General features: G+C 46.3%; 1 protein-coding gene across 7 annotated transcripts in view; it reads left to right on the top strand.

Annotated features, from left to right (window-relative positions):
- The first annotated feature begins 5,418 nt into the window (after nucleotides 1–5,418).
- The window catches only part of med25 (mediator complex subunit 25), a 13,118-nt gene continuing 23 nt past the window's right edge, over nucleotides 5,419–18,513 (top strand). The window contains exons 1-20 of one of the 7 annotated variants that reach the window (XM_078083991.1): nucleotides 5,420–5,582; nucleotides 6,621–6,763; nucleotides 6,852–6,897; nucleotides 6,984–7,108; nucleotides 7,240–7,338; nucleotides 7,534–7,654; nucleotides 7,760–7,916; nucleotides 8,451–8,575; nucleotides 8,720–8,795; nucleotides 8,914–9,170; nucleotides 10,303–10,404; nucleotides 12,078–12,160; nucleotides 12,251–12,308; nucleotides 12,395–12,502; nucleotides 13,116–13,292; nucleotides 15,779–15,886; nucleotides 16,083–16,154; nucleotides 16,743–16,913; nucleotides 16,996–17,116; nucleotides 17,947–18,513. The exon at nucleotides 17,947–18,513 is cut by the window's right edge and continues 23 nt beyond it. In XM_078083991.1, the coding sequence (XP_077940117.1) occupies nucleotides 6,639–6,763; nucleotides 6,852–6,897; nucleotides 6,984–7,108; nucleotides 7,240–7,338; nucleotides 7,534–7,654; nucleotides 7,760–7,916; nucleotides 8,451–8,575; nucleotides 8,720–8,795; nucleotides 8,914–9,170; nucleotides 10,303–10,404; nucleotides 12,078–12,160; nucleotides 12,251–12,308; nucleotides 12,395–12,502; nucleotides 13,116–13,292; nucleotides 15,779–15,886; nucleotides 16,083–16,154; nucleotides 16,743–16,913; nucleotides 16,996–17,116; nucleotides 17,947–18,050 (2,235 nt within the window). In that variant the 5' untranslated portion in view covers nucleotides 5,420–5,582; nucleotides 6,621–6,638 and the 3' untranslated portion in view covers nucleotides 18,051–18,513. Of the gene's footprint in view, nucleotides 5,583–6,620; nucleotides 6,764–6,851; nucleotides 6,898–6,983; nucleotides 7,109–7,239; nucleotides 7,339–7,533; nucleotides 7,655–7,759; nucleotides 7,917–8,450; nucleotides 8,576–8,719; nucleotides 8,796–8,913; nucleotides 9,171–10,302; nucleotides 10,405–12,074; nucleotides 12,161–12,250; nucleotides 12,309–12,394; nucleotides 12,503–13,115; nucleotides 13,293–15,775; nucleotides 15,887–16,082; nucleotides 16,155–16,742; nucleotides 16,914–16,995; nucleotides 17,117–17,946 lie in introns of all 7 variants that reach the window. The other 6 variants (XM_040191416.2, XM_040191414.2, XM_040191413.2 and 3 more) reach the window with 6 other exon arrangements.

Below are 18,513 nucleotides of genomic sequence, written 5' to 3'. Positions count from 1 at the left end.
GAGTGGGACTGACAAAGCGACTCGTCTGTCCCCGCTACTACGACCACTACTGTCACATCAGCAAAGCAGCGGTACGGCGCCGCGCTGCAGCTTCTTGTATCGTTGTGTCGTTGCCATCTGTCTCGCACGCATCGGGACGGAGAGAGGGGGGAGGGGGAGGGGGGGGGGTCTGGTTTCGTTTGTCTCACCCACCGGCAGGTAGAGGGGAGGCGACACATCCCGCCTCATGCCTGCAGGTGTTCTGTGCGGTTTGTCAGCTGGGGGATTATCGACCAGTTTGCATAGGTGGACATGGTATTGATCCATCGGTCTCAAGGCCCCATAATTCTCTCTGTCTCCGTCTCTCTGTCTCTGTCTCGGTCTCTCTGCTGGTGTCTACCCCTATTTAGTCCCCGTGTTACTGTCTGGTGATAGATTACAGAGCTCATAGTGGAACCAGCACATTCCTTTACTGTCACCCCTCCTCCCCCCCCCCCTCCCTCTCTGTCTGTCTAATTACTCTCTGATTACTCATTCTGTCGTTTTGTCCTGCAGCGATTCCCCCCCCTCCAAGCCCCCAATCCCCCCCCCTACACACACCCTCTACCTTCCCCCTCACCTATCCATTTCTCCATCGGCTTTCTTCCGTTGCTCCCGCTACCATCTCACGTCCCTCCATCTTGCCCTCCTCCCTCCTCCCTCCTCCCGTCTCTCCCTCGCTGCCTTGTCGTGTTGGTGCGGTTCTGAATGGTCATGGGGAAACATGTTTGCATGCTTATATTAACATGAATGATGTCAACTTGATGCAATGAAAAATTATAGAAGTGATGCTTTGAGCAAAATCTGACAATGAACTTCATACTAATCCTACTAATGACGACTAAATGGAGACCCGGCAATTCTTTATCTCTGGGGGTCAAAAACAACCATGATGAAAAAACATTGTTTATGCTGTATTTATCTTTCTTGAATTGGTATTGGTATGATTTTCAATTGTTTTTATATACATTTAATTTATTCAAGAGGTTTACTTTTTTATTGGTTAAGGCTGAGAACTTGAATGGGGAGGGGGGGGGGGGGGTTGAGTCGGGACAGCCGAGCCAGGTTGCAGGATGTCGGCGAATGTGTAAGTAACAGAGTGGCTGAAGCAACGATCATGGAAATAAATGAAATGTATCATCCAGCGTCGTGTTTCTGACTTTCTTTGCATCCACGGGACGAGTAGGCAGAGGAGGTGCTGAAGCTACTGTCACACGCAGCAGGCAGTGTGCTATATTTATACCTCGCCAGGCCCTGGGCATTTCCAATGTACGCCGTCTATATTCGACTGGGCCTCTGGAGGTACGACGCTCTACCTGGACACGAGCAGCCGGAACGCAACTTTTTCTTCTTCTTCTTCAGAACTAAGCTCTCTCTGAATTGCTGCTGTGCATTAAGTCGCGTGTAATTATTCAGCCACTTTGTCATGAATTCTTTATTGTGGCCGCGTTTTGCCTAAACGCAAAATGGAGCACGCTGCGGCCTGCCCTCCGTGCTTTGCTCTATCTGCCTGTTTCTAAACTGTCTCCTTTCATATACATATTAACAGTCACACTCGTCATCTCTCCAGCATCTCTCCAGTAAAGGGACGAGGGGTTGGAAAGGATTAAACAAATGAAGGAGGATGAAGAGCGGGAGAATGCCATAGAGGAGGAGGAGGAGGAGGAGGAGGAAGAGGAGGTGGAAATGAATGGGAAAACCTTGGGAGAAGAAAGGGGATCGCTACACGCCGGATGTGTGTGGAAGGGGAGACGGGAGGAGGTGGAGGAGGAGGAGGAGGAGGATGTGTCCGTATATAGACACACTCATCACGGGGCACCGGCAGCATACGAACAGTCCAAGAGGAGCAAAAACACACAGAAACACACACACACACACACGTGACCACACACACCAGTTAACGCTGTAGAGACTTTTGAGAGAAAAACTGGGATGGGGGGTGGGGGGGGGTTGCTGTCTCCATGGCAACGTTCCCACCGTGCAGAAAAAAAAAATCATTTAGTCGGAAAGACATTTCACTCAGTTCAGTGAGCTGAAAGAGGCAGCGAGGGAGGGGGGGGGGCGAGTTGGAGGGAGGAGGTGTGTGCACTGTAGAGCTGTTTCTATCCCACTGGAGGGGGTTATTTAAAGTGAGCTCACAGCACGGCATTAGCTCTTATTGCTAATACATCTCATCATTACCCATTATAGGCATACGATTCCCCTACCATCGAAAAAGGAATCGCTTTAGGCGATACGGATTGGCCTGACATGTGTCCTGTGCGTGTGCACCTGCGTGTGCACCTGTGACGTCACCTGCTCCACCTGCACGTTACGAAGAGCTTTTGTGACTCAAACTGCAAACTTCTTGTTTTCTCATCTAAAACCTGCTGTTGCCGGGGGACTGCGACCTTTTCACAAGAGCTCTCATTATGCAACGTAAACAGTTTTTATCTCTTTTTTTCCAAAACACTATAAATAATACCCAAAACCTTTTAAAATAATGAATTCAATGAGCGCATGCAAGTGGAAACCTGAACCAGGGGGAGAATTAAAGCAGCTCGCCTCGGAAAGGGAAGCAGTGTTTTAATACGCGGGAAGCGCCGAGCTGACCTTTTCTTTAAATTGCTTTCGTGGATCAACTTAATGTGATGCATCCAACAGAACCAAAAAAAAAAACGCTTAACGTTTAACCTCCGCTATCACGGCCTCAAGCTAGAAACGGAAGGTAAAATCCCTATTTGATCCCCGTTTTGTCACTAAACACCGCGACCGCAGAGCACCTGTGCCAGACTGAACAGCAGAGCCCCAGAGACGGGCCGGGCGGCGTCACGGCGTCCCAAACGCTCCGGCTTCTGCTGCTGACCCATTTGTGTGGATGTCAGCGTGTCGGCACGCTGGCTGGGATTACCTGTTGTGGGGAGACCATCTGGCCCCCAGTCGGCCCAGCTGGCCGTCACGGTCGGGAGACGGGGCGGTTTTCACCGCACCACCTGGACCCGGCGGAGGAGATGACGCGGCCCAAAGCAGACACCAGATTTCTTGTATGTTCTTTTTTTTCCATTATGTCGTTCTGTGACCAAAAAACAACAAACAAACAAAAAATGCAAAAAAAAAATAAAGAGAGAGGGAGAGAGAGAGCACGTTGTCTGGTTTTTCGGCTTCTAAGGAGCCGGCTCTAATTGCTTGGCAACTGCTGACTCGGTGTGTGTTGAAGTTCAAAGCAGCGAGACGCACAGTATATTCCTTTGGACTAACATAAAGCCACAGGAGTGCCTACGCAGACATAGTCACACACGTACAAACAATCACAAAAACATTCTTTCATATAAAAACATACCTCTCATCTTGTGCACTAATTATACAGAAGGAAGAAGAAACAGACGAACCAGAGGGGGGGAAAAAAAACAGAGAAAACAGGTTCTGTTTGTTCTGTAGCTGCTTCACTCAGAGACCCTTCTGACAACCGACCACGAGAGGAGGCCGATGACGCCTCTTCTTCTGCTGCTGGTGGTGTAAAACGCGAGCCCCTGGGTTATAACCACGAGGCCCCAGGTTGGTGGCAGTTGGTGTTCTAGAACTTCAGGATGTGTCTCAAATCCCAGAGGACGGAACCCTTGGAGGACGGAACGAGCCCGGACGATCGGTGGATAAAATACAACAGGAAAGACCCAAATGAAAATGAAGGATACATGGAGGACAGTTTCAAGACCAGTCAGTTGTGACCATTAGACTCAAACATTAGAGACCACTCCCTCTAGTAGATACAGGACCTCATACTCTATATCATCATAGGGAATCACATTGTTTTGGGGGAACCCTAAAACCGTGACATTATTTGAAATAAAACTACCGACTTCCCTCTCAAAACAAACAGACCTTGTTTTGAGTCTTTCTTTAACGTGTCACCTTTTAGCCTTTCGCCACTGTAGGAGCAGCACCATGGCTCAAATAAATAGAAATAAGACGGCCTTGAGCCATAATTAATACCTTACGAGCCCGATCCGACCGAGCGACTCAACTAACTTAAAGGAAGCTTTGAACATGTAATAAATAAAACAGGGCAGTGTGATTACCGTTGAAATAGGTCATTCTCTCAGGCCTACTGCGTGTTCAGTTAAGGAGGCGTTACAGGAGCCTTGGACATAAACCTGCCCTCCCCAGAATTTGGGTTAAAGTGAAAAGAAGCATTGTTTCTGTGGGAGGTTTTGAGTTTGATGAGCTCTGAAGCCCCTTTGCCGTGCGCTGTGCTGAGCCGACGAGCTGGCAGGGCCACGGGGGACGAGAGGCTATTGTTGGACCCACAAAAACCGCGCCGGGGTGTTACAACTACAGGTTAGCTGCTGGTGCATTGTGCTGATCTGACAGCCGGTTAGCATGCTGATCACTGCGTTAGTCATTACGCTCCGTTTCTATTTCCAGCGCTGAGGATTTGGAGGGGATGGGCGAGTGCTGATGGGAGGGGCTTAAATGGAAAGGCTATTAAAGAGAAGGCACACGCACAACCTGAATCTGAATGCACGGTTCAGTGTTTCAAGTAGCAGATAAGCCACATTTTACGTATATTTCGGTTAAGATGATGGTAAATGGGTACATATTCCAAGATATATTGTCTCCCATTTAAATGTAGTTGCTAAAAATATATACATATAATGTCACCACAGGGCTTAAGTTACTATCTGCAATTATGCTTCTCTGATAAAGACCTGGATTTTTACTGTCAGCTATTTGCTGACATCTTCTGGAGATCTGGTTCAACAGCACTTAGAAATCACTCGTGTTATGCAGAGAGCTCTGTTTCAAACTTTATAGGAAATAATATCTTAGGTTTGTAAAGTCCAGGGCTTATTGATGATTGAATTTAGAGTATAATTGTGAATATGAATCTTAACAAACAACTGTTCATCTGAAGAAAGATTACGTTTGATAGATTCCCGTATTCGTGTCCGTCAGGAGTCTTATTTTGACTTCCTTCCGCCTGCAAAACTGGAAACGGGTTAGGCAGGTCTTTTAGCGAGCTTGATAAATCCAATATATTTATTTTATATGAAAAATGTGAACATGAGCCTGATCAGCAGAACTGATAATGATGTCTCTTTCATAGTGCTGTTTAAATCCGAAAGAAGAAAGCAGACCCCTGAGCTCTGATCTCATAGCAATTCACAATGTCTGCAGGTAAAATACTGAATGTTGATGTGATGTATTTTCACTATCTCATGTAAAGCAAAATTAACATACCTTACGTTTACATCAAATTACAACTACAGTGTTTTAAGTATTGAGTATTTATAAAACGTCATACAACTGAAAGTTTGAGCTCGTGAATACGATTCTTTTTCAATACGAAACGCATGAAGCAGCGGCCGCCACAGTGCGTTCAGTGTGCACCGAAAGAAGAGACGAAGAAGAGAAGCCTTACGTCACATTTTGTGGGCGGGTCGTTCTTGTGTCACTTCCGCCAAAAATACAACAAATGGCTCACGTTAGCATCCTGTGTAGTGGGAGCTAATTTCAAACTAGTTTAACATTATATTTGTGTTCGGCTTACCGATCCAACGAGTTGACTGACAGCCGCGAACCACCAGGTTAGTCCACGCCGCTTCCTAGTTAACGTTACACGACGGTTAACCTCCGGCTGTTGTAACGACATGTTAGCTTAAACCGCTCACTGACAATTAACAGTTACCTCCCCATCCGAGGGCCTGTGCTCGCACAGCGTCCCTTTTCTGCCCGAAAATATGAATCCTCGCGCTTTTGAAATGTTTCTATGACAACGCAATCTCGATATCTACCTGCCTCCGTCCCGGTGTGCGACAACCCAGCGGTCCGTTCGGCCCTTTGGCCTCTTGGTTTGCGAGTGTTTCACTCAGGGCAGCAAACGGAGGAGACGCGCTTGACACTTGGTGATGGGAGTCTGTCGCCGGTTCGGTCTGACACTTGGAGACTTGGACCACGCCGCCACCCTCGCGCGACATCCGCTCCTGTGATGTATCATAAGGGAGAGGAATGTACCACGTGTGTCACAGTTATGTCGCGCACTAAAACAAGCGCTTCCTCCGTATACTGAGAAGTTTAACTCGAAGCAGTTCGCAGCCCGATAAAGTAGCTGATGCTTTTAGCTTCTTTTCTCCAGACTGAATGGAAAATAGACGCTGGGATCCTCAGGGATCACTTTCTCACTTGGGTGGTCAGAGCTGATTTTAATTCAACATCACCTCTTTAATGAAAATATTCATTGGGATGGCAGAATATAAACGAAAGAAGCGATGCTCCTTGTCTGTGTCATTGAAAGACATAGCAAAACGACCAAAATACAACACTTTATATAATAATAATAAGTAAGATGAGTAAACGCAACTTAATTTCTACTAAAATAAATGTATTTCTTTCTCTATATTAAATGTGGTTATTGCACTAGAATACATGTAATCATTGCAATATTGTGCCTGTTATTATTACAGTAGTTATTACTGTAGTATTATTGCACTATAATACATGTAATAATAAAGTAGTATGAATGTATATGATGTGCTAGTATACATATAAATATTGCACCAGAATGATATATGAATGAATATTTATTGTCTCTGACTTGGACATGTTGAATGTGTGGTCTTTTCTAGGCGGCGGGCTCGGCACTCATGGAGCCGTCCACTAAGCCTGCGACCAGCCAGGTGGCCGATGTGGTATTTGTCATTGAAGGGACGGCAAACCTGGGACCTTACTTTGAATCGCTCAGGAAAAATTATATACTTCCAGCCATTGAGTAAGAAGATGAATACCTGTATGTTATTCCTCCATCAGTCTCGCTATCATTAATGCATCTGTTTTACGTTTCATTTCATTTACCGTAGATATTTCAATGGAGGGCCCCCAGCAGAAACAGATTTTGGTGGAGATGTAAGTGTTGTTTTAAAGATTTCGATTCGCATTTTTCAAAAGATGAATCTGTTAATTTGCTAATATGTATATTCCCGTGTTTCTAGTACGGAGGGACGCAGTACGGTCTGGTGGTTTTCAACACGGTAGACTGCGCGCCGGAGTCGTATGTCCAGTGTCACGCACCAACAAGCTCCGCCTTTGAGTTTGTGTCGTGGATCGACAGCATCCAGTAACTCATTTCAATATTACACATGCAAAGTTGACGCTCGAGGCGGTTTCACATTACTTTACATTACATTACATTACTTTTTTTTATCATAATAATGCAAATCCTCAACACTACCCTGTTTTTCCACACAGGTTCATGGGAGGGGGAGCAGAAAGCTGCAGTCTAATTGCAGAGGGACTCTCTGTGGCCTTGCAGCTCTTCGATGACTTTAAAAAGATGAGAGAGCAAATGTGAGGCATTCGTTTTGTTTCACACTGCTTACTGATCGATGGTTATGTCTCCTGTTCAATCAAATCATATGAGTCAAATGGAGAGTTTTCATAGACATCCCTCACTCAGAGCTTATAACATTTCCTGAATATAAATAGATTGCACTCACTAGTAATGATGAAAATGATTTTGCATTCTTTTTTTCCTTTTGCCAGAGGTCAAACCCACAAGGTGTGTGTGCTCCTTTGCAACTCTCCTCCATATCTGCTCCCTGCGGTGGAGAGTGTGAGCTACACCGGCTGCACGGCGGACAACTTGGTCAAAATCATCAGAGACGTGAGTCCTCTTATCTTGTCTCCGTCAGGTACTTATTTGTGTTTGACGTCATTTTGCGTCAACATTTCTCGCCATTTCATACATTTCTATTTCATATTTCTTAAGAGAGGGATTCACTTCTCTGTGGTGGCTCCTCGGAAACTGCCCGCTCTACGGTCTCTGTTTGAGCGGGCGTCTCCAGTGGGAGGAGCGGTTGAGCCCCACCTAGAATACAGCCAGGACCCCTTCCACATGGTCCTAGTCAGAGGCATCTCGCTTCCTGGTGAGAAACATTTGTTTGTGTGTAATAAAGACGGCCCGTCTTTATTAATCGCTGCGGAATCCCTGGTACAGTAGCCGCCCATAATGCTGTATGTCATCTCCTTTGTCCGTGCCTTTCAGTGGGGCAGTAAATTACCTTCTTTATTTTGCATTTTCTTTGAGGTAACCCCTCCACAAGTAAGCAGACTTTCCTCCAACCTCCAGTCTAGTTTGCTTTATGTAATTGTTTCTTTTTTTAATATCGTATGGTTGTAATTTACAAGTTAATAATTGAATGCGTGGTAACTGCAGTGGTAGATGATGCCACTGTTATTTCAATCATTTATTCAGTTGTAGCTTCAACAGTTAATGATCTGAGCAACTCTTAAGGCTCACACCTACACCTTTCTGTGAGTAGGCAGGAATTCCTTGGTGAATTTTTCTTATCCGTCTCATTACGCGGAGCATTATTTTACTCCTGCATTGGAAACATTCTTCATTTTACATTCCACAACTGTGTAAAAACCCTTAAGCTCATCCCACTGTCCATCTCCAGTGTCCTCAGGTGGAGGACCCGGGCCGCTCAAACCGGTCCTCCCTCCCCAGCCACTGGCTGTCAGTCAGCATCTTGGTGGCGCTTCGCAGCCCCCTCAGCCCATGAACTCCACCCACCCGTACCAGGTAATGGGCAAGCAGCCACACACTGTTCGGCTAATCCCTGCCGCCTGCTTTTGGCCCAGTTTCAGGCAGTGGTGTTTATTTTCTTTTCCCTAAAACGTTTTACCTAGCATTGTCTTCCTTTTTTTTTAATCTGCCCGCTGACAGAACACCACCCCGATGACTGCCGCTCTGGCGGCCGCACAAAAGGCTGTGGAGACGGCCAGCAACCAGAAAAGTCGCTGTGAGTTACCAGTGACCTCGCCGGGCCTTTTGTGGACAACTTATGTTTGCAAAAACTTTTAGTTGTGGTCTCTTTGTGTCTGCGTGACTGTGTCTGTGCCTTGTTGTGCCTCCTCCAGTCCCGGGAATGATCAACCAGGGTCCCCCGTTTGACCACTTGCCAACCATCCCCTCCGTGGCTGGAGTGAAACTCAACCAGATCAGCATTGCAACAGTCACCACATCATCACAGCCCATGATGTCCCAGCAGCAAGTTCCCCCCAACCAGCCCGTCCCACCGCCCGTACAGCCAATATCAAATCAGCAGCCCCAGATAGCACCTCAGCAGCCGCCCACTGTCAATCAGCCCACACTCCCTCCAGCACAGCTCAACATGGTACGTTGTGTTGGGTTTTCTTTATGAATGTGTTACAGGATCTTTAAAACTCCTAACCAGCGGGTCCGGTGTTTCACCCCTGCTTCCAGTCTTGGTGCTAAGCTAATCGCCTGCTGTGCTATAGCTTCCTATTTAATGGAAGCAAATAAAATGGTATTATTCCTCTCTATTTAAATATTGCGTGACATATTCCTTTATGCTTTATTGTCTGTGTAAATTTCAGTCACGCCTTTTTCAGTGGTGTTTATTCCAATTCTGCTTGTAAAACACAATGGATTCATGTCAGGCAAAACACCGGAATTTGGGCCAATGAGTATTTCACTCCATCTACTGTCTGAGCAGTGACGATTCGAGTCGGAAGAAAGAGGCAAATTAAAGCCTTCACCTATACAATGTTAAAAATGTCACAATACTATCGATAACACAGACGGCAGTAAAAAAGTTAATCTATTCCTTTTGGTCTTAACAATGTTATTGAGATGTTTGAATCAAATCAAAAACGATCTTTTGCAGCCACAACTAGAATCTAACAAATACTGTTTTACAAATATTATCAATCGGTCCAATTCTGTCCAATTCTTCATCTGAACGCTGAAGACTTGATTTGGTATCCTCAACCCCGTGCAAACCCTATCTCTATGTTTATTTCATGGTAATATTTTCAAATAAGTGTCCCTGCCCGTGTTTGATATGCCGACAGCCTCGAGCTCAGTTTGCAGACTAACACTCTGAAGTCTAATATCAAAATGAATTTTAAATGTTAGTACCGCTATCAGATCAAAACCAGAAGCTGTTCCCCTTCTCCCCAGGAAGTCATTGTGGGTACAGACGTTGGTTTTCCTCCTCTGTTCCAACTTATTTATTACTTATTCTTGTTACCACAGCGTACTTCTCATATTGCTATAAAATAAACTGTCTAAAATTTGCCAAATCTAATATGTAATGATGTCTCAAATGAATGAGCTGTTGGTTTATATTAAGAGATCATTTTCATTAAGTCTAAAGTCAGTGTCTTTGCTTCTTTTGAAGTGCCGAGTAGACCTGCATCTGTAACTGGCAAAGGGATGAAATTGTTCTGGTACTAAACCCCCCCCTCCCTTCCCCCGTCATCCTTTCTATGTTGTCCTCATAGGCTGGTGTGTCTGGACCTCCAGCCAATGCGAATCCAATGGGACAGCAGCAAGGTGTGGCCAATAAGATCGTAGCCTGGACCGGTGTCCTGGAGTGGCAGGAGGTAATACCTTATATAAGGACGGATTCTGACCGATTGTTGCCTTTTTAAAAACGAACCTCTAACGCACGTTGAGAAGAGACTCGTGTATAGTTCTGACAACTGGACATTAAGTGGCATCGTAATTCAGCCAAACCTCTTGAGAGTCTGAGCTGCATGCCTGGTAAACTCGACTTCATCAACGAGGTTGAATCTTTTAATTGGGAGCCACGGCCGTCATACAGAAAGCCGTAAGAACAACCCCATTGGTTATTGGTCAGTATGATTCATTGCACATTATTTCACCATCTTACTAATAAGACTTTCGCTCAAGGTCAAACCAATTTAGGTGGCAGTGGCTGTGGGGAGCCGGCTCAGTGGGTGTTAGCGGACTGGAGCGATTGTATGGATCGGATCGATGGCCTGAATGAGTATAGTGTCATTATCCCTGTTGTCTTTGTCAAAAAGGATCCAAGCCACATAAGAGGATTGGAGAGAGAAGATGAGGATCTGAGGCTCGTCTGTGAGCGTGCAGATCAGGAAGCAAGAAACGTTGCTCTTAATCTGCTGCTTCCTCCTCCGGTTCAGCCATCCGGCTTTCAGCTCCGTGAGGGATTCTGCTGCGGAGTGATCTGCGATGTCGAGCAGAATTACGCCCCGAAACCCGTTTGAAGACATGTCTGTTGATAAAAACACTCAATGGGGATGCCAGCACTCTTGGCTGGAGCCGGCTCTGAGCACGATCAATATGGTGCTCCTGAATCTCAATCTGTTCCTTCCCAAAAAGCTTCATTTGTCTAAAATGTGGGGTTATCGCTTTAATCCTTTACTCATTTGGCCATATGCATGGTGAAGAGGATTGTTTTGTTACCGTCATTCCTGCTTTAGCGAGCCTTGAAATTGGTCACCCATTTGTGTGCAGAGACGACTCGGCACGATGCGTTTGCAATGGACAGCTGAAGGACGTCAGCAGGCCCGACGAATACGTGATTGATTGATCATTGATCCTTCATTGGTGCTCTGAAGAAGCGTGCCGGCGGTTTCCCCAGTGGGATCGCAGCATTGATGCACTCAGAAAGTGGCTCTTTATCCCTTTCATTCCCGACGTTTTGCCGGGGACGAGGTTATCAGCGGATCTTTAAAAGTCCATCCGTCCGTCCATTTATTTAATGGCTTGTCCTGATTGGGGTCACCGGGGTTTCCTCAGTAATATTCTCCCAACTTTTCCAAGGTCATCTGGAGCCCCCTCCCCTCCTGCCCCCACAGCGTCTCCTGGGTCTCCCCTTGTGTCCGCAGCAGTAGTTCATTTGGAAAGCATCTCCAGGATGAGAGAGGAAGCAATCAATGGCTCCTCACATGGCTCGTTAACTCGTGCACGCCGCAATTAGCCACCGCATTTATAGGCTAATGCCAGATAACAAAAGTCAACAAAAGTAGAAACACCCAAATCAAAATGCTGGCGCTCAATCTGAAGACAGTCATTCCGAGAGTTTTTTTTGTTTTTTTGGATGAAACGCATTATTTTTCCCCATGTGCTTTGATTACCTCGTTGGTTTGGTCTAATGTCGTCATTATTTTAAAGGTGACCTAACAATTCTCACGCGTCGTGTTTTTCAGGCTCACGGTCTAACGTTCCTCTTCTTCCTGTGTCACTCCTCATTGCCCCCGCCCCCCCCACCCCCCCTTCCCCGCAGAAGCCTAAAGCCTCTTCCATGGATTCAGCCACCAAACTAACACGTTCTCTGCCATGTCAAGTGCACGTGAACCAGGGGGAGAATCTGTGAGTAGCCGATCAAGCTCTACACTCTAGATTCTAGAGGGCGACTGTTTCCTTCTCACAGTTTACCGCTGCTGTCGCGTCTCTGAACAGAAACACGGACCAGTGGCCACAGAAGCTCATCATGCAACTGATTCCACAGCAACTACTGGTGAGACCCGTATCATTTTTTTTTTTTTTCTAGTTTGCGACGGCGTCTTTTAATGAACGCCGTATAACTAAATCCCGTCTTTGCAGACAACCTTAGGTCACCTCTTCAGGAACTCTCGAATGGTTCAGTTTCTCTTCACCAACAAGGACGTGGAGTCGCTGAAAGGCCTGTATCGCATCATGGCCAACGGCTTTGTGAGTTTTCCTGAAGTGATGTGTGTGTGTGTGTGTGTGTGTGTGTGTGTGTCTCCTCCGTGTCCCCCCCCCCCAGTCCTATCCTTCATTCAGTGGACCTCGGTACATCTTCCAGTAGCGGCAGCCGAGTGCAGGTCCCACCTCCTGTCCGGTGGTGTGACTGAACATGCCGCTGTGTTGCAGTGTTGCGTTAAGGACTCTAGAGGGGGTTCCAGGCCAGACTTTTAGTCACTGTCAAGGGGTGTGATTTTTTTTTTTTTTTTTTTTAACGTGCCCGGCCATCCGTTCAGTCGAAAAACCTTTTTTTTGAGTGGTTTGGATTCGGTTCCGGATGACCGGATGATGGCGGTTTTGTCAGCGTGGCGCCCTGTTAATGAGTATGGGAATAGTTTTAATAGTGTTCAGTCCAGCTGAGCGGTGAATCCACAGTATGAGTTGAGGTGATTCCATTTGCATTCAATAAATGCAAATAATATGATAATATCTGATTGGGCAAAGGAGCTCAGGAGCCACTTGTGTCCTCAAGCACCACCCACATCCCAGAATTCCTCCCGTGTCCCTTGTTATGGTCCTAATCTGCCCTTCGACCCCCCCCCCTCCCCTTTCCTCCCAGGCCGGCTGCGTGCACTTCCCTCACACCACGTCGCCCTGTGAAGTGCGGGTGCTGATGCTGCTCTACTCGTCCAAGAAGAGGATCTTCATGGGCCTCATCCCCAACGACCAGAGCGGCTTCGTCAACGGCATCCGGCAAGTCATCACCAACCACAAGCAGGTCCAGCAGCACAGAGCGGTGAGTGTCTGTAGCCCGGAGGAGGAGGAGGGGGAGGAGGAGGGGAGAGCAGGAAGGCTCCGATGTGCAGCGGGGAGGACAAAATAAGGTGATAACGAGGAGGAGTAATCGAGGAGCGCCGGGGAATTGAGGTGCATTGTTTACGGCGTCAGGCGGCGTTGTTATCGACATTTCATTTAGCCCGTTCTGTAGCCTCACTCGAGGCTAATGGGGCTAGCATCGGCTAACTCTCTGTTGCGCTGCCACCTCATTGTCTCAGCTTAGGCAAGGCCAATAAATAAATCCAGCATTCATTCTTTATATCGAATTGGTTTAAACTGAAGTGTCTCCTTATTGCAGGTAATGGTTCACGCATGAACATGTGTGTGAACATGTATTTTGAGTCTATGGTGGTTTCGTTTTTGTTGAGGGAACCAGTACAATTGAATACCCGCCGTTATTACAGCCCCAAAAGCGGTTTTAAAGATTCAAATCGTAGATGCTTTGAATTGTAATTCAATGTAGTGGAAACATTGTACGTTACACATTCACTGTAGCATCTCACTGGAAAGTGTTGGTGGGTCCAGAGTGGTTTGGCTTCATACATTTTGTGTTTCCTTCAGTCTTCTAGGATCAACTTAACATTTAGGGGGTTTTAGGTTTTTGGTCTAAAAGTAAGCAATTTGATGGTCCTTTTTTTCATAATTTTCATTAAGCTAAAAAAAAATCTAAATTTTTTTACTCCATAAGGAGAAAAATTTAAATTAGCTCCAGCCCCGTCTTGGTTTACAGTGCCTGTGCATAAAAAATGAAATCAGAATAAGCTCATTGGTTGCTCTATAGTTTGACAAAGTGGAAAGATGAATATTCAGCTTTAAACAAAATAAAATTCTGTTCGATATGTATATATATTTTTTTAACTTTAGGTTCCCCAAATGTTGAGATGAGATGAGCTAGGAGAGGCAGTGGGAGTGTGTGTGCCGGTCTTTAGGGACAAGATAAGGAGAGGAAACAAGGCCCCCCATCCCAGCTGCTGAAGGTGGACCCCTTCTTGTCTCCGAGTTCATTACAGGTTACAAATGTTGCTGCCTTGTCTACATGACACGGAGGTCCCCCTTTCCCTCCCTCATCCTGATCCCAGCCGGTGTGGTGATTGAGTGTGTCCTCTGGATTAGCTGTCTTTTCCATCACAGGGCTCCACTCCAGCTTATTGCATCCAGTGAGGGGGAGGGAGGGAGGGGGGTTAAACAATGCAGCACCCAGTCACAGAGAAGCAGCAAGTCCCCATTTAGAAAAAATAAAAATTAAGCTGGTTGTCTTGGTTCGCATGCGTTGGATCACATTTCGTCCTCGCGGTCCGCTTGTTCACTCCGCCTACTAATGCCGACGTCTTGGTTTAAGTGCCTGAACCCTACAGCGTACTCGCAGCAATGTGTGTCACAGCATCAGGGCATTTGGAGTAGGAAGAAGACATGAAATTGTAATGAAGATTTTTTTTTTGTGTATCATCACATATTCAGTGCTGCATTGCTCGTAGCAGCAACCTTAACGTAATTGAAATTTCCAGCTGCACCGGCAGCTCGTGTTCCTCTTGTGCAGCGCACCGGATCGGCCCTCTTCAGCAGCCGGTTTGTTCCGCAGCGAGACATTTTATTTATCCTTTCTCACCGAGAATTGATGCATGGGCTGCAATGTGATCCGGGGTTTATACCGGAGAGAAGACAGAAGATATATCAAACACGGGCGGAGAGAAAGGGAGGCGGTAGTCCTGTTAGCGTCCTCAAAAGACAACACTTCAGTATTCAGTAAGATGGACCAGTGCTCGGCATTCATCTCAAGATGGATATTTATTTTGACTTTTTTTCCCCACTGCAGACTTTGCTGAGGACTTTATTCGTCAAACTGTAGTTTGTTTTAGAGTGAAATCTGAATCTGTTTACACTCTTGACTCTGACTTCAGCCCAACAAGGTTGTGTAATCTAAAGACGATACAAGACTGTAGTATACAAAATCCTTTTTTTGTCCCCAGTCAGTCACATTAGCTTTAGGAGGGAATGTCCTTGGGGCCAGTATGAGAAAAAACAATTACAGTGATTAGTGAAGCAGTTAATGTACTTATGGGCTTGTGAGCATTTATGTGTTTTAATTCTTTATTTAAACCGTTTCATTGAGATCAAAATCTCTTTCAATCAAACATGTAGAATAAGAGCAACACTTTACACAGAAATGGCTTTTTTAAATTGAGCTGTATATAATGGCCGTGTGCTCTACTGTCACTGTTGTGCTGCTCTTGAGCAAGGCGCTTAGCCGCATTCACCTTCGGTACTTAACCTGAACAAGTTCTTTGTGCTGCTCGGGAACTTTAGGTGCTAATGAGCGCCGAGGTGAAGCGGAGGAGAGAGCGAGGCGCCTGCATACTGAGTCGGTAAATAAAGGTGATGAAATGTTCTGACTTTCCGCCATCTCACTCTCCCCCCACCCTCTCCCCCCCCGTCTCTACACAGCAGTTGGGCGGCGCGGGGCCAATGCAGCCGGTTCAGGTCGCCCCCAACCAGAACTTCCTCAACAGGCCCCCCGGCCCCATCCCTGTCTCCCATGGCAACGTCCAGCAGCAGGTAACCGAGCGCGCTGGACGCCGGCACGCTCGTCCACCTGCGCTTCCACTTTCCCGTTTCCCGTTTCCCTTTCCACGCTGCCGGATGTCGACACCTTTTACTGACCTCTGCATGCCTTTCTAGTAACCCTCTCCTCCGCTGTCCTCCCCCACCCCCCACCCCCCCCACCCTCCTCTCGGACCCGCCCCGGGTCCAGTCTGTGGTGGTGGGAATGCCCCCTGTAAGTCAGGTCTCTATGATGGAGGAGCAGCAGAGGCAGAACAACATGGTGAGACCTCCGGCAGCTTCTTAACATACAAGCAGCGTGTCTCCCGGTACTGAACGGATCACATTACCATGCAGTTATAGATTTTACGTTTTATTGAACCACATAGAGCAGCAGACAGCGGATTCAGCAGAACAACGCACCTTTTCCCACATTATTATGATCTGCCCTTGTTTTTTATTATAGTGTCATGGATGAAGAGGAGGCTGTTTTTATTTTATTTTACGTGATGTTAAACTTAATTCCGTTCTTTGTTCATTGGAATCCTGTGTTTTTAGATGTATAAAACCTTTTTAGGACATCCCACGGCTCTGCATCAGGACGGTTCATTTCCTGTCGGCACGTCTTCACTTCTGTTGAATCTTTTCTTTTGTAACATACATCATGGATAATCTGCATGCCGATAAACACGTAAACCAACAGAGCTTTTAACATAAAGAAGTTGCTCTGTGAGAATACAAAATGCTTTGAAATGCCTCTGCAGCACCCTACTACGTTCTCAACTAATGGGTTACTCAAATCGGAGGGATGTTTTCTAATTTTTCATGTCATAATCTTTTTAAACTTACAACATCTTAAACTGCGCTTTAGATGGCGATGAGAGCAGCCGGGCCAGCCAATCAACAGCCGCCCGTCGGCGGAGCTCCACCCAACCAGATCGCACAAAGTGGGCAAGCCCAGGCTCAGGGTCCCATACTCCGCCTGTCAAACCCAGGAGCCAATCCGCAGCTCCGCAGTCTTCTCCTCAGCCAGCAGCAGCCGGTAAGATTTGCCTTCAGCAAATCTCTCCAATGTGAACGGCCCTGTTGTAAATGTGTCTCCTCTGTCTCTCTTGTCCTTGCAGCAGGGCGGGGTGTCCCACATGACCGGCATGATGTCCCACCAGGGTTTAGGGCAGCAGTTGGTCCATTCGGCCCCAGGAGGGGGGGCTCAAATGCAGGGCCAGTGGAGGCAGCCCTTGGGAGGTCAGCAAGCGAACCCCCTCCTTCGCAGTGGTGGAAAGCATTTATGTGACATGTGACCCAATTGGACGTGAGATTTTAGGGTATCGGTCCGAAAAAAGGACGATCATCCAATGGCATTTAAAGGCAACTTTAAAAAACTGTTTGCAGAACTTCTGCTGCATTTATATATTAATTTATTGACTTCTAAGACATCCATTTCTAAAAGATGCCACATTAGGGACTTGTGCACTGAAGATGAGTCACAGCCAGTTAGAGGGCACCAACCTCATTAGCTATTCACTCTGTTGACTATTTTTGATCTAGCTCTTTCGACACCGAGGCTTTGCTGTTCACATCTGCCTGAGCTCTACAAGCAAGGCATTAATCAACTGAATCACATAGCCACGTCTATGCGTTGGATGTCTTCATTTACTCATTGTTGTACAAGATGGTACGGGAATGCATCCGTGTCATTGTTGACTTGGAAGTGGCGGATGTCAGAGCGTTGAGCAAGTACAGTGCATTCATGCACGACGTAAACACTTAAAGTCACTATACGGTACACAACAGCAGAGACCTCCATGTTTACCTTTGTCAATCAAGTCTCTGGGGCCTTTCATCCCTGGCGAAGTGATTTGAAACAGATGGCTGCAGGGAAGAAAAAAACATGTTTGCAAAAGTGTGTCATTTGTAAAACAGTGTGTAGTAATGTAGATAATTATCCAGATGTTAGGGTCAAAATGACACCGTTAATTCCAATTGTCTTTATGAATCCCTAAATTCCAATCTCTCCCCTCTCTCCACCCCCCTCCCTCCCCTCCCTACACCAAACGTCCCGACCCGGTTCGCAGGTCAGATGCTGATGTCTGGAGGTCAGCGAGGCGTCGTGCCCCAGCAAGGGATGAGCCAGGTCTCCAGTGTGATGGAGGATGAACTCCTCATGGAGCTTATGTGATCGAGCTTTGGGGAACACAAGACTGGATTTTCAGTAGAATCTCAGCAGCCATTTTGCCAGTTTGGACACATGCATCCGCGCTGTTGCTTTACTGCTACACATGTTCAACATAATTAAGAAACAAAACCTTTCTTTTTTTTCTTTTTTTTTTACCCGGGACTGAGCCGCGGAAGTTAATTAGGGGCAGACAATGTGAGCATTATAATGTGAGCGCTGGAAGTGGTCAAACCGACAGCGCGCTAATCCTGCACGCTGCTCACTGGATGAAGCCAAATCAGTGGAAACAGTCGGTTATCTTTTGCCTCTGGAAACTCAACTTTTCTATATGTTTTTTTTTTCTTTTTTGTTTAGAATGTTATTACGTAAAACAAGAGATATTGTAATTGGGTTTTTTATTATTATTATTGAGATTTTACTTTTTTCTTTTAGATTTGTTTTATTATCATCATGAGGACACAATAAA

This window comes from Gasterosteus aculeatus, chromosome 11, assembly GCF_964276395.1.
Source record: "Gasterosteus aculeatus chromosome 11, fGasAcu3.hap1.1, whole genome shotgun sequence".
In the NCBI taxonomy this organism is placed as follows: Eukaryota; Metazoa; Chordata; class Actinopteri; order Perciformes; family Gasterosteidae; genus Gasterosteus; species Gasterosteus aculeatus.
This window is presented reverse-complemented; position numbering and strand designations above follow the sequence as displayed.